Genomic DNA, 14,679 nt, shown 5'->3' on the forward strand with positions numbered 1-14,679 from the left:
ATTACATGTTCATTTATAAAAAGATCATTGCCGGGGGAGGGGGGGGCGTTACTGGGATTGAACTCAGGGCTCCTCACTTGCTTGGTTGGCTTGCTAGGCTGTGGCTCTACCACTTGAGGCATATGTCTCAAGCCAAAGCAATTCTAACTTCACAGAAATATGGGAGCTGTTTTCCAGTGTCTCTCACCCTTGACACACAGGTCATTTTAAGTGCAGTCATTGTGAGACATTTAGTAGTAGGTCTAGTCTTACTCAAAAGATGCCAGTAGTGCTATCGAGATGCAACAACCAAAAGTTCCTCCAGCTACCAAATTCCCCTTTTGGGGACAAGTCTGCCTCTCATCAGAGAAGTACTACATTATCAGATTTCCTGTTTTGCTTTCCATAATGGTGCCGCTCACCTTGAGCATGTACTTTGGGCTGTATTTTTAGTCATGGGATGCATCTGTTCCCACCCTCCACCCACACACATCTGTGGCTCTTTAGTCCTGGCAGTCCCTCTGGCATAGGGTGCAGACTATCGTCACTAGCAATGACACAGGCAAAGCCAGCTGGTCCCAGGAGACAGCAAAAGCACCTTGGCTACTGAGGCTTACTCTCCATGGACGCTGGCAAACCCCAGCCATCCTCCTCCGCTCACCTCGGTTACGGCTTGTATGGATGCACCATGTTTCAGAAGGAGTTCCATGACTTTAATTCGATTCTTTTTGCAGGCAATATGAAGAGGGGTAAAGCCATTCTGTAAGGGACAAATGCATAAACAGTTAAGTCCACCTTATTCATGAATGTATTACATGTGATTCTGAAATGTGGTCAACCAAATAATAAATCAGCTAAGCACTGGTGGCTCATGCCTTTATTCCTATCTAATCAGGAAGCTGAGATCTGAAATCATGGTTCAAAGCCAACATGGGCAAGAAAAACCTTGAAATATTCCTATCTTGAATTAACCACCAAAAAAAACAAAAAAAAAAAAACCAAAAACCAGTAGAGCTGTAGCCCAAGTGGTAGAGCACTAGCCTTGTGCAAAAAACACTCAGGGACAGCACCCAGGCCCTACATTTAAACCCCAGGATCAACACACCCACACATACATCACACACGTACACACTCTGCAAACGTGTTTGCAGTTTAGTGGATAAGTGAGGTGAATAAGTTCTCCTTCATGATCATCAGTTGTGTTCAAATCCAGTGTGATTTGCTGTTACCTTGTCCTTAATTTTGTGAAAATCTGCATCATCAAAAGAAAATGTTGCCCCTAATAAAAGGTAAAAATGAATACTTTTTGGAGAAGTTGGGTAGCATTTAGGAAAAAAAATAAATCAAGTATCAGCAGCACAGTACTAAACTCCATACATTGTAAACTTTTGTGGTTCTTCCTCAATGGTGGTCTTGATGGACCACCGTAGACCCATGCATGCCCAGGGTCTACCATGCATGCTTCATTGTATTCCACTGAAATCTGATTTGCTAAAAATATGTAAAGACTTCAAAATAAACAGAAACTATGGGGAATGAAATAGGCATTTTTTCACCCCTTAGGGAGCCAATGTAGCTAGCTGTGATTAGGACCCACGGTTATCCTGGTTGTGGTAAGGAAGTATTTGTTATAATCTAGTAACTAAGACAAAAGGATCATGTGTTTATCTACCATAATTTGGAATTCACTCTCCCAAATAATGTCCTTCTTTTGCCTCCCTTAAAACATATAGAAAAAATACCCCCAAAACAATAAAAACAACAACAAAATGATCAGCTGTGTAAAAAAAAAAACCCAGCATAGTAAAAGTGTGTCCTCATATCCACCAAAGCCTATAGAATTGAGAAACTGTGAGACCACTTCTAAAATGCTTGATGGTTTTTTCTCCAGTGTGGAGACTTTAATAGGTGCTTACTGCAAGGAAGCAGAATGAATGATTCCTGGATTACTTGCTTTCATATTCCATCTAAGGAAACAACCTGCTTTTTTTTTTTTTTAAACAAATTGCCTCCAAATTGTTCTGCCCAACAGCTATGGCTCCATAACTCTGTATTTCAGCTGTTCATAGAGTACAACGTACCTGGCCCCACCATAAATACTGGGCCAAAGTTATTCCAAGTGGCAATGACTTCAGGGACCAAGGAGGTTTCCAAGGCCATTTCTCTGGCCTTAGTCCACCACGTGATGCCTGGCTATGACCTCCATACACGGTGAAATCTTTAGTCATAGAGACAAGAGAGCCATCAGTCCACACCCTGTTTTAGGGCTTTTTTGTTTTTAACTTGTAGGGGAAAATGAGTCATTGGTTGCTAATTTCTTTTCCTCCCTTCTGAGAATTCAGACACGTTTGCCATACTGGGTAGGTCCACAAGTCTTGAAATGCTGCTTGGATAAAGACCGACCCGAACATGGCATTGGAGTTGTCTGGGCCAGGGAGTTTAGTTTCCTTTCTTTGTTTCCTTGCTGCCGCTCTTCCCCTTGAATGTCCAAGCTCATAAAATGCCAGAGGTGCTATGGACCCATTCAGAACAGACATTGAAAGGAAGTTGAGGTGCTCCTGAAAGGGTTGATCCCATCCTAGCCTTTACCACAAAATTGCTAGAAGAGGTTTTCCCTAAAATTAGTGACTTATTTTTTTCCCCAAAGCATGGGTGCTTATTGTGAAATAAAAATAGCTTGCTAAATTGGGACTAATTATTTTTCCAATGGTAAAACCAAAGTATAGTACAGTTAAGGATACAGGTGCAGGTCAATTTAGTAGTGAAGATTGCAAATTAGAGCAAAATTGGGATTGACAAAGACAAAAGTATTAATAGTTGAATAACGTCCAAAGTTAACACAATGTAGGTTTTATTCACCAATTCCTAGACAGAGCTTCTTGCGCATCTGGCTTCATGTTTTTAAAGCTCAGAAAAAAGTGTGTGTGTGTGTGTGTGTGTGTGTGTGTGTATGTGTGTTGTTTTTATTAGTCATGGGACTTGGACCTAGGTGCTGTCCCTGAACTCTTGTTCAAGGCTAGTACTCTACCACTTTGAGCCATGGCTCCTCTCCTGGTTTTCTGGTGGTTAATAGGAGATCAGAGTCTCATGGCCTTTCCTGCCTAGGCTTGTTTTGAACCATGATCCTCAGATCTCAGCCTCCTGAGAACTAGGATTACTGGCAAAAAACAAATTAACTCATAAAATTTTACCCTTACCTATAACAAGCCACCTCAGTTTTTTGTAACTGTATTCTTTGTGTTTCATTACATAAAACAATCACAAGTGTCACCCGAAAGAGCAAAGAGTTGAGCTCTATCAGCTTGTTTACAACAGAGATAGGAGGTTCTGCAGATCTCTGAGAACATGTGGAAAAATTGATGACATTTACCTTACAGTTTACACTGTTACCTCTGTAAAAGCAACTTCTTCACCCCCATAATAATACATTGTCTGCAGTACCACTTAGGCTGGACTTACTGGCAGAGCCACTCACCAAGGCTTTGGCATTGGGGTTCGCTTTCTTATCCAAGAGGACCTTGGCGACTTTATAATGGCCACAGTGGGCAGCCACATGGAGGGCTGTCAGGTAGTCATTGGTGACGTCGTCCACGGGCACATTATGCTGGAGGAGAAGCTGGACACAGTTTAAGTGGTCCCCTTGGGTGGCCATGTGCAATGGAGACAATCCATTCTGGAACAGTAAGAAAATGAGGGCTTAATATTTTTACCTTTTAAATACAAATAAGCCAAGCACAAAATAAAATCTGTGCAAATACCAACAGATTAAAAACTTTAATTATTCCTCATGAAGATACTTCCATTTTTAAAAAAGTGTTGACAATTCTGTTGTGTTCCTACTAGGGCTTGAGCTCAGAGCCACTGTTAATCCTATCACTTAACTTTTTCACTCAAGGCTGGCACTTGACCACTTGAACCACAGCTCCATCTGACCTTTTGCTTGTTAGCCGGAACAAAATTTTTCTGCCCAAGGTGACTTTGAGTGATGATACTCAGAGATTTCAGCCTCCTGAATAGTTAGGATTATAGGTGTAAATCACTGGTCCCAGCCTTGACAGCTGTCTTGAACTACTGTTAAATTAAAATGGATCTTCTTGGGCCAGGAAGGTAGATCAGTGGTAGAATGCTTGCCGAGCATACATGAGGCCCTGGGTTCAGTTCCTCTGTACCACATAAGCAGAAAAAGTGAGAAGTGGTACTGTGGCTCAAGGGATAGAGCGCTAGGCCCAGAGTTCAGGCCCCACGATGGACCAAAAAAAAAAAAAAAAAAGGATCTTCTCACTTTTCTTGTCAATCAGTAACAAACTGTTAAAGATAATTTCTATTCCTAGCAATATAAATCATACTAGGATCCAGAATGGGTTGTATTGCTAATAAATAGGATTTCTCATTTAAGATTGAAAGGAAAAAAAAATAATAAAAGCAAGAACAGATTGGTATTTGCTGAATTGCTAATTATTTTGTCCTTACAGATTGCCAAGGCTTGATACTGAATACATTGATTTGATTTAAAAAAAAAACAAAAACAAATAAAAAGCAACTAACCACAACACATTTGTTTGCAATGTACTAAGGAAAAATGTTCCTATTTCTATAAATCTGGTGCCCCCATGTGTCCACGATAAAGAAATGCAAGATACCAACAAAGTTACTAATACTCGTCTTAGATAATTTGAATCAACTGGGTTTCCGTAGTAGTTAATCATGTGCAGTGGTAATGAGTTGCAAATTTATTTAACAGTCTGAAAGAAGAAATAAATCAGGTCAAAGGTAATAAAACCCTGGAGTATTGCTCAGCAGTGGAGTAGACATTTAATGATGCACAAGGCCCTAGATTCAATTCCCAGCACACCATTTCCCTGCAAAAGTTGGAATGGAATGGCACTTGCCATTAAATTCATGTTTTCTAATAGAGGAAAAAGGTTAGTGAAATGCTTTGCCTTCCTTAAGTATGAAGACAAAGGAAGGGGACTTGGAAATTACTGGAGAATCCAATCATGAGAAGAAGCTCGATTCATTATAATGTAATTTAACATATTTGGGGGGAAAAATAAGAGCAGCAAATTCAGTTTCCCAAAATGTTGTCCTCAATGAGTTTTGAAAGGTATGATATCTTAAACACACACAATGAACTAGGTTGTTTCAGAATTCTCTGGGACAAGTTACTATCTCCTAATTTATTAATGAATGACACAACAAGGGAGCTCAAGGAAATGTAACGTGACCCCCCCTTTTTAGCCACTCACACAGTTGGCATTTATTCACTCATTGCCACATAATTTTGACTCTCTGTGTTCCTAAAAGACAGGAAGCTTATGGTTACATTTTCCCCATCTTGTCCAGCTGCGAGCGCTGCATAGACAAATAGCTCAATAAATATTTACGTAAATTTCAGGACTTCATACACTGCCCGTCAATCAGGATATCTTTGCCTAAAAAAAAATTCCTCTCAAACATTTTGAACCAAAGTAGAAACCAAGGTGCAACAAAGGGTGGGAACAGTTCCCATTTGAGATCTTGCCACCCACGAACATATGCGGGGACTTACGCCTGCCAACACTTTCCTTTGCTTTATGTTTTGATACAGTCCTTGAAGAAAATATGAAATAAACAAAGAAACAAAATCTGAGTGAACAAATGACTGAGTGGAGAACAGAAATGGAGAGAGTGTCAAATATGCAAGTCTCTAGTGATATACAAAGACAATGACAAATGGGTGGGAAATACAGAGTCCTGAGGAGTGACAGAAAAGAATGAAAAGAAAAAAAATCATGGTCATATTACATAAAGTGCCTGAAAATAGGGATCTGGTGACATGACTTTCTGAGCTTCATCAGATGCATGTCCTGAAAGACTGGACAGATAGTGTTAAAATTAGGAGTTTGTGTATTCATGCACTGTTCTTTCAACAAATATTTATTGTGTACTGTACTGAACAAGGGGAAAAATCTTTTATTTTCTAGATAGTAAGCCAGAAGAAAAAATAAGCTGATGGTGTCAAGAGCTTGAAAGGAAATCAAATCTGGCCAGAAGATGGTAACTTAGCGAAGTACTGGTTAGGTGGAGTGATAGCCCCCAAAAAGGCATTGCTGAGAACACATTTGAGTTGAAGAGCAGATGGAAACCAAGTTGAGGGAAAGCAAACCAAATAAACAGCAAATGATGGGTAAGTAACTTTACGTTATGTTACGTTTGTCATTTAGAATAGTATATAGTACAATTTGAATGAGTGCTTTGGCAATGATTACAATGGTGTTTGCTTCTTAGTATTGAACTGAATGTTCAGTTCTGTCCTACGCACGACAGTAGCCGAATCCATTGTTGTCATTTTGTTTCTGTGTTCTGTGCTGCTGGGGAGTGCTCCTTAGTTTCCATACCAGCTGCTCCAGAAAGTTATTTTATATCCCTACGGCTTTTGTCAAGGCTTACAAAAAAGAAAAGCTGTATTTGTATGTCACACATACAAATATTGACTGCTAATGTATCTCCGGCTTGCTGTGCCTTGTTATGGCTGCTTTTTCTGCTAATAAAGTATGTTTGGTGTTCTTGTGAAACAAAAAACAAATACACCTAATGAAAACAAACCTGATATCTAGGAAGTAAAGAAGGTGGAGCGGCTAGAGGACGGTAAAGGAGGAGAAGTGGAGAGGAGGCAGAAGGTGCTCTGTCCCAATGAAAGGGCAGCTAAGTTATACATTGGAGACCTCTCCACGCCAGTGCCCATGACCATCAGCTCCACGTACTACACGCTCACACAGCTTCCACACACATGTGAAGCCTGACCAGAAACAGACATTTGAGGGAATCATCTAACAGAAAATATAGATAGAGAGGGAGAGGGAGAGGGTGAGGAAAAGAGAAGAGAGGAGGAATCTTAGGAATGAAGGACATCAGAGGAGCAAAAAAGGATTAAAATGCCACCTTGAATATTGTCAGATAGGTAAGAGAAAAACACTACATCCATAAAATGAGAAGAGAATACTTGGCTAGGTGCAGTGATTCACATTTTTAATACCAGATACTTAGAAGGCAGAGAATGGAAAGAATGTGGTTTAAGGCCATCCAGAGGATAAAAGCTAGCTAGAAAAATTGACTATGGTGACATATGCCTGTCATCCCGGCTATGGAGGAAGCAGAAGTAGGAGGATTGAGGTCCAGGTAAGGCAGGCTAAAAACCCCACGAAACTCTACCTGAACTAAAGAAGAGAGTGAGCTGAGGGCATGGTTCAGGTGCTGGTGCATCTACTTGCAACAAACTCTATTAAGTGTGTGTGTGTGTGTGTGTGTGTTTGTGAGAGAGAGAGAGAGAGAGAAATTGGAAAACATAAAGGAAATCCCCAGGAAATAACCAAATCAATAAGGAGATGAAGAATGGGAGAAAAAGGATAAGTATCTGATTTTAACTATCTGTGTATTGATTTGACAAAATGAAAACAGATGTTAAAGAGAATGATGGCGTCATTTGGATAAGTTTGTTGTAACTGGAAGGTTGATGTGATGTGTTTGACAAGAAGTGCAAAGTGGGAGTCTGGATTATTAAGGAGCCAGAGGGAAGTGAAGGGACATGTGACGTAAACAACATGGCTCAGAAGGGCAGTAGAAGAAAACAGGCACAAGAAACAGAAGGAAAAGCACTGAAAAGGCCAATAGGTGATCACATCCAACAAGAACTTGGTGGATGCAAATTCTATTAGGTAAGACGCTCAATGGTCCACCAATCTAAAGCCCTGCAAGTCAAATGAGTGATGGAACTGTTCAGACCCCACAACCCCTGAGTGGTTCAGGAGATGCTGATCAGAGGATAAAGGGCAATCACGTGTGATCTAGTTACTTTAAAAATGTTTACAAATTCAGACACTCTCTAAACATCACTCCCATTTAGTTGATTCAAATGGTAATGACTGTGGAAGTTTGTGCAACTCAAAATTTATTTGCAACTATTTATGTTTTCCGAACAATGTCAAAAGGCTTTATATTAGAAAATCCTAAACAATATTGACAAAGACAATTTTTTAGAAATGGTACCATGGTACACACATACTGGGGAGGCTGGCATAGAGGATTGTGAGTTGGAGGTCAGCTTGGGTTGGATTGGTAGAACCCTATTTCAAAATAAAAACAAAACAAAAACCTCAAAAGCTACTTTTTTTCCTTTTTTTTTCTTCCAGGAAATTATTATGTGTCCCTTTCAGATACACTTCGACTTTCACTCAATGTCCACGTTTCCAAAATTTTCCATCTTTATCAGCCAAGTAATAGTCTCAGTTTCTAATAGTCTATAAAATCTTTCTCCTATTGTTGATACTGGGGATCAAACCTAGGGCCTCCTGCATGCTAGCCAAGCTCTCTACCATTGAGCGACATGCCTAGCCCGAGTCTGTTAACTCAGGAAATAAACTACAGAGGCTTGAACTTTTCTTTGGGGGCCTTCTCCCAACTGAGAATCTACTAATTTCACAGCTTTCTTTTCACTTTCAAATAAAATTGCTATAGAAAAGAGGAGAGGAGGTAAGAAGAGGGGAGGGATGGGGAGGGGAGGGGAGAGGAAAGGAGAAAGACAGAAAACAGAAAATAAGAGATTGGAGAATGAGATAACACAGATTTTGGAGGGTGCATCTTTTCATTTTTCTTAATCTCATGGTCTCACGAGCAATCAGTTCTGAACTATATAAACTTCACAGAGTAGAACAAAATAGTGTTTTGAAATAGAACAAAAATGACCCATACAAAAGTGATTTTGTGGTATAGGACGGAGGCTTTATGAACCCAAACTTATCTTGAGTGTTTCCAAAAGTGAATACACACAGTGTCTTTTATTTGCTAAGTTGAACTTATTATTATTTTTCCTGTGTGATTCAGTTACATAACCAGCAAGGCGATTCAAATGTAAATGCAGTGTGTTGTGGAGGAAAGCCATTACCTTGGTTTTGGAAAGAATAGGCGCAGCTCGATCAAGCAGCATTTCCACAACTTGCTCATGGCCGCTTCTTGCCCCACAGTGCAGCGGCGTCAGACCATCCTGAGAACCAAGGGACATCTTCAGTTAGATTTACTGGTCAACTGTAGAAATGCCTAGTATTTCTTAGGACCCAGCATGGCATATACTCTGCAGACTAGGGAGCTTCAAACATTGGTTCATATATCTCAGAATTTTTGTTTTTGTTTTTTTATCAGTCATAGGGCTTGAACTCAGGGCCTGGGCTCTGTCCCTGAGCTCCTTTGCTCAAGGCTAGCACTCTACCACTTCTAGTTTTCTGGCAGTGAATCATAGATAAGAGTATCACAGATTTTCCTGCCCAGGCTGGCTTTGAATCTCAATCCTCAGACCTCAGCCTCCTGAGTAGCTAGGATTACAGGTGTGAGCCACTAACACATGGAAGAATTTTTTTTTTTTGGGTCCAGTTGTGGGGCCTGAACTCTGGGCCTGGGCGCTGTCCCTTAGCTCTTCAGCTCAAGGCTGGCACTCTACCACTTGAGCCACAGTGCCACTTCTGGCTTTTTTCTTTTTGCTTATGTGGTGCTGAGGAATCGAACCCAGGGCCTCAGGCATGCAAGGCAAGCGCTCTACCACTGAGCCACCTTTCCAGCCCAGAATTTCCTATTTTTAAGATGAGAAAGAATTTTCTTTCACCAGGAGCCCGTGGCTCACACCTATAATCCTAGCTACTCAGGAGGCTGAGATCTGAAGATCATGGTTCAATGCCGGCCTGGGCAGGCAAGTCCGTGAAACTCTTATCTCCAATAAACCACCAGAAAACCAGAAATGATGCTGTGGCTCAAGTGGTAGAATGCCAGCCTGGAGCAAAGGAGCCTAGGGACAGTGTCCAGGTCCAGAGTTCAAGCCCTAGGATTGGCAAAACAACAACAAAAAAATTATTTTTCTTTCACAAATTTAAGTAGTTGCAAATTATATAGTTTAGGATCTAACTACTACAAATAATTTAAAAAACACAGAAACATGTTAATAGCAATTTGTAGTAGGCATTTGTCATTTTGCATTTTTGGATTCTTGTCCCTTTTGTAAATTTGTTTCTATTTCTCACACTTGTTTTTTCATGATATAATGTTATGCTTGAGTATGTATTGATTACCATTTCATGTGTCTCACCACAAAAGAAGTGTTAATGATTTTCTGAGAACATGTCTCTATCAAAAATATGTCTGAAAGCCAGGTGCAGGTAGCTCACGCCTGTAATCCTAGCTACTCAGGAGGCTGAGATCTGAGGATCGAAGTTCAAAGCCGGCCCAGGCAGGAAAGTCCATGAAACTCTTATCTCCAATAAACCACCAGAAAAAAACGGAAGTGGCGCTGTAGCTCAAGTGGTAGAGCGCTAGCCTTGAGCTGCAGAGCTGAGGGACAGCGCTCAGGCCCAGAGTTCAAGCCCCATGACCGACCAAAAAAAAAACAACCCCAAAACAAAAAAACAAAAACAAAAGAACACCATTTCTGATTAGATTTCTCTCTATAACCATGGAAACATAACTGACCAAAATATCCAGAATACATTTATGATTTTTTTATTGTGAAAATACCATACAGAGGGGTTACAATTACATGGGCAAGATAACAAGTACATTTCTTATCCAGCGTTTTTGCCTCCTCTTTTATGATTTTTCAATGATCTGTTAAAAATCCTATTTTAGTTAGTTTCAGTTTTCACAACTAGTTCATGTATCTGTTATTGAGTCCTCTTTATTGTTAGAATGAGTCAGGTTTCAATCTCCAGACCACCCCCAAATTTTGCATTTATAGATGCAAGTGATGAGAAAGCTTGTTTGCACAGAGTAGACAGCTTTTCGCAGCATCATCATCAGCTGCCTGAACTCATTTGAATTCCATATGACAATAATACTATAATAATACGAAATGCCAGCTTAATAATATTTGGCCCTAAACTCTTTTCAATGATCTATCATAGGACAACTCCATAAAGTACTTCGTTTCGGTTGCCCGCAGTATGTTTATAACCATCTGATATGTGAAAGAACTTGTTTATTCAACCATGCAGCGGCCTGCAGCTGTCAATATGGCAGTAATACTTTCCATCCTCCCTTTTTGCTTCTTCCCACTCACAGGGTTTTGTACCCTAGGTCCCTATGGGTAAGAGTTGGAGTTTTTCTCCTCTAGGACTGCAGCAGGCCTATGTGTCAGGGAAGAGGTAGAGAAATGGGGATGTGGAGAGTTCATCGTTTACCAACCAAGTGACCCCAAGCCCTCTGGAGAAGTTTTCATACATGCCCTGGTTTCAGTGTTCCCCAATTCGATGACTTCTCTAATTGATAAAACAAAAACTTACACTAAGGATAATCAATCTAAAATTGTACTGGAAGTTGATTCAATATATTGAGATATTCTAGACTGGGTGAACAGATTGGAATGTAAGCCTAACCATTGTACTGTGTGTGCAAGCAGGTACACTCTGTTTCGAATCTACTAAAAAGTATCTCCATAGTATTAACATTCCTTGAAAATACAATCTGAAGCCAGAGCATCCCAGGCCTCTCCTGTCTTCCCCAGGGCGGCTAGGGGAGGACTCTCCCTTCCTCCTCCTCATACACCTATCTCTAAGCAGCAAGAGGAGATGTGGGCACAAGATAGACAACATTTATTGTTGGATGGTGGACGATGGGGGAGTGAAGTGGTGGGGACCAGCCAAAGGCAGCTAGATTGACAACGTGCCACAGCCTGCACATTTTTCCTTGACTCTGGGCTGACTGTTCATCTGACTCTGAGATTTCATTTGGGAAAGGAGTTTAAGGGTGGCAGGGGCCTTAGTCCTTGGTTTGGGGCCGGAAGCTTTTCCTCCTTCAGCACCCCTGTGACCAGATGGAAGAGCTCACGATTCCACACAAGATGTTGACTTCCAAGAGAAACTGGATTGCTACCCATGAATTGCTTTTGAAGAAGAAACTGATAGTAGCCAAATCGATATTGATATGACAAGTGCCTGGAGCTGGTAGACAAGTTGGGTACCCAACTTTCAGGTCATGAAAGCCATATAATCTCTCAAGTCTCCAGGCCACATAAGAAACAGGTTTTCTGATGACATTTCTACAATTACGTCCCCAAGGAGGGCCTCAGGAGGTTGGCTAAAGAAGACCAAAGTCACCCTTGGCAATGGTGTTCCCAGGAATGGAAGGCCTCCAGCAAGCAACTCAGGAGACTCAGCACAATATAGTCAGAAGGGGTTACTTTGTGTTGAATAAATTTGTCCTAAGAAAAGAAAATCTGAATCACAAACATTTTGGGACCTGATTAGCACATTCCTTGCACAGGTTTAAATATTTTGCCTTTTATGCTGTTAAAATATTTGCTTTTATAACACCAAAGTAAAGCTGCCTTTCAAGTGGTGACAGTGCTTTGCTAACAAAAGAAAACACAGGAACCCATAAACATGACCACAAACATGATATAAAACTCAAAAGATAACTAACATACTAGTCATCTTTCCCTTTCACCTTGAAGAAACATTTCACACATCCACACAGCACTACATTGTTTTTTATGAACTGAAAAGTTAAAATTGTTTCTTACATCTTCTCTCAAAGGTTTCCAGAATAATACGTGTAAACATTTCAAACTCTGGTCACGTGAACAAATAATTATTTCAGCTTACTTCCTTTGTCCTTGAACATGATCTTCCTCAAAACACAATGTTACATACATACTACATGCAAAATGTTTGGTGAAGAATAAAATCTATTTCAACCATCAAATCCTCTGAGGCATACTGTCCATTAGAAGTCATTTTTTGCTGATTTCATCAGTTTAAAAAGTAACTATTTGTCACCTCAAGATCAGTCACAGTTCATCTAAGTCCAGCCTTTTCTCCCTTGCTTGTTTGATTGTGAAGCAAACTCAGGAATCATCATAGCATTTTATCCTCAAAGTGGAAGAAGACCAGCCTAGCAAGCTCTAGGCCCGGAGTCAAACTCCAGGTCTGAAAACATAACCCAAAATCCTATGGTCTTCATTTGAAAAATGAAAACTTGCTGGGGACCTAGCTCAAGTGTAGAGTGCTTGCCTAGCAAGAGAATGGATTCTGAGACAAAAACAGTTCCTCAAGAGGCTACAGCACCAACAATTTCCCGCTCAAAAATTCCTGACAAAGGCAATTCTTGGGGGACTGAGGGGAAGCTGTTACAACAACACAGCACATGTAGTTGGACCAGAGAGGAGGGAGATGCTAAGTTGCTATGGTAACAGTACAAGAGGGAAATGAAATTGCATGGGTTGGTAGGTAATTTATTTATTTTTCAATTCCCTTGGCTTTCAAAACACTAAATAATGAACAAATCTCCCTTGGGCAGAATTGTGAATCAAGGAAAACTGGCTTTTCCAGATCTTGTATTTCATCTCAGTGACAGTAATTTTCTTAGTGAGGGGGAAACTGCACTTTGCTGGCTGAACAGAATGCTCTCTATGTTTGCCTAAGAGCAAACACTACCACAGGAAGAACAAAAACACTACCACAGGAAGGACAAAAACATTGTCTTTTAGGTCTGATTATTCTGAAAAGCATGGAACAGGATATTAGAGTATCATACCTGAAAATACAGGCCTAGAACATATTCTTCATAGGTACAATTTGCTCAAATCCAATACTGGGGTACTAATGAATGACGTGGCAAATATTTTCAAGAAGTAACATATTTATTTTGATTTTTATCTGCTAGGTCCCTCTCTTTCTAAGCAAAATCCAAGCAAGAAACAAATCAAACGAAATTAAACCAAACCAATTCTCTCTCTGTCTCTCTCTCTCATGCACGCGCACGCGCGCACACACACACACACCCCTCTCACTCTTGAGAAAGAAAAGAAATTCAAGCAAAAAGATTCCTGTTGCATGTGATTGTTAAATATATAATATATATTGTATATTAAATGTTTCTAGGCTGGCCTGAGCAAATAGCAAGACATAATGTAAATGTAAGACAGAAACTAATACTTAATTGGAAAGTAAGAACAGTAAAAGATACTGTAGAGAGTGCTCACAGAGAAGAAATGTGATGTGAGCCAAAGGTAAACTAAATGATACTAATTATAATGTAATAGCGAAACTATTACATTATATTATACTATATTACACTATATTACATCTTTTCACCAACAATTCTCAGGGTATCTTCACTTTGTGGAGCATTAAACTGTTATACAGTTTATCTAAGAGGAAGTGAAATGACATTTTTTTGAATGTCCCCTCTTACAGACATTTTGTATTTGGGTCTTATTTAATCTTGACATTTATACCATGAAAAAGCATCAGTGGTTTTATAAATAGGTGATAAAGGTTTCATGTACCTCACCAAGGTCACACGGAAGTAAGAGGTTGGAGTGACAGTTTACATTCATAGCTCCCCTGAAGGGTTAGGTTTCTTCTATGTTGTCAAGCAATCTCTGAAACTGTAAGCATCCAATATTCCTTTCATATCACAAAATTATTTCTGCCACTAATTTAAAGGAGAGAAAAACATTTCTTTCTAATCCCCTTTTCTGGTATACATTCTATATGTTTTAATAATCAAGTAAAAGATGGCAAAATCCTTTCTCTTAGGAAAATTACAGCTTTCTGAGACTACAACATTACCTTTATGCTATTTCTTTTATATTTTTCTATTTTGATCTTTAAGATTTTACATTATTCTTTCTTGGCTTCCTTGGTTTTAGTGTTATTCATATTTAGTATTCTAAACATCAAA

General features: G+C 39.8%; 1 protein-coding gene across 4 annotated transcripts in view; it reads right to left on the reverse strand.

Annotated features, from left to right (window-relative positions):
• Ank3 (ankyrin 3, node of Ranvier (ankyrin G)) overlaps positions 1-14,679 on the reverse strand; it is a 292,644-nt gene that overhangs the window by 133,685 nt on the left and 144,280 nt on the right. For all 4 annotated transcript variants that reach the window (XM_013017143.1, XM_013017142.1, XM_013017144.1 and 1 more), the window contains 3 exons: positions 8,900-8,998; positions 3,455-3,652; positions 641-739 (listed from right to left, as the gene is read on the reverse strand). In XM_013017143.1, the coding sequence (XP_012872597.1) occupies positions 641-739; positions 3,455-3,652; positions 8,900-8,998 (396 nt within the window). The remainder of the gene's footprint in view (positions 1-640; positions 740-3,454; positions 3,653-8,899; positions 8,999-14,679) is intronic.

Source organism: Dipodomys ordii, unplaced genomic scaffold (genome assembly GCF_000151885.1).
Source record: "Dipodomys ordii isolate 6190 unplaced genomic scaffold, Dord_2.0 Scaffold34, whole genome shotgun sequence".
Taxonomy (NCBI): Eukaryota; Metazoa; Chordata; class Mammalia; order Rodentia; family Heteromyidae; genus Dipodomys; species Dipodomys ordii.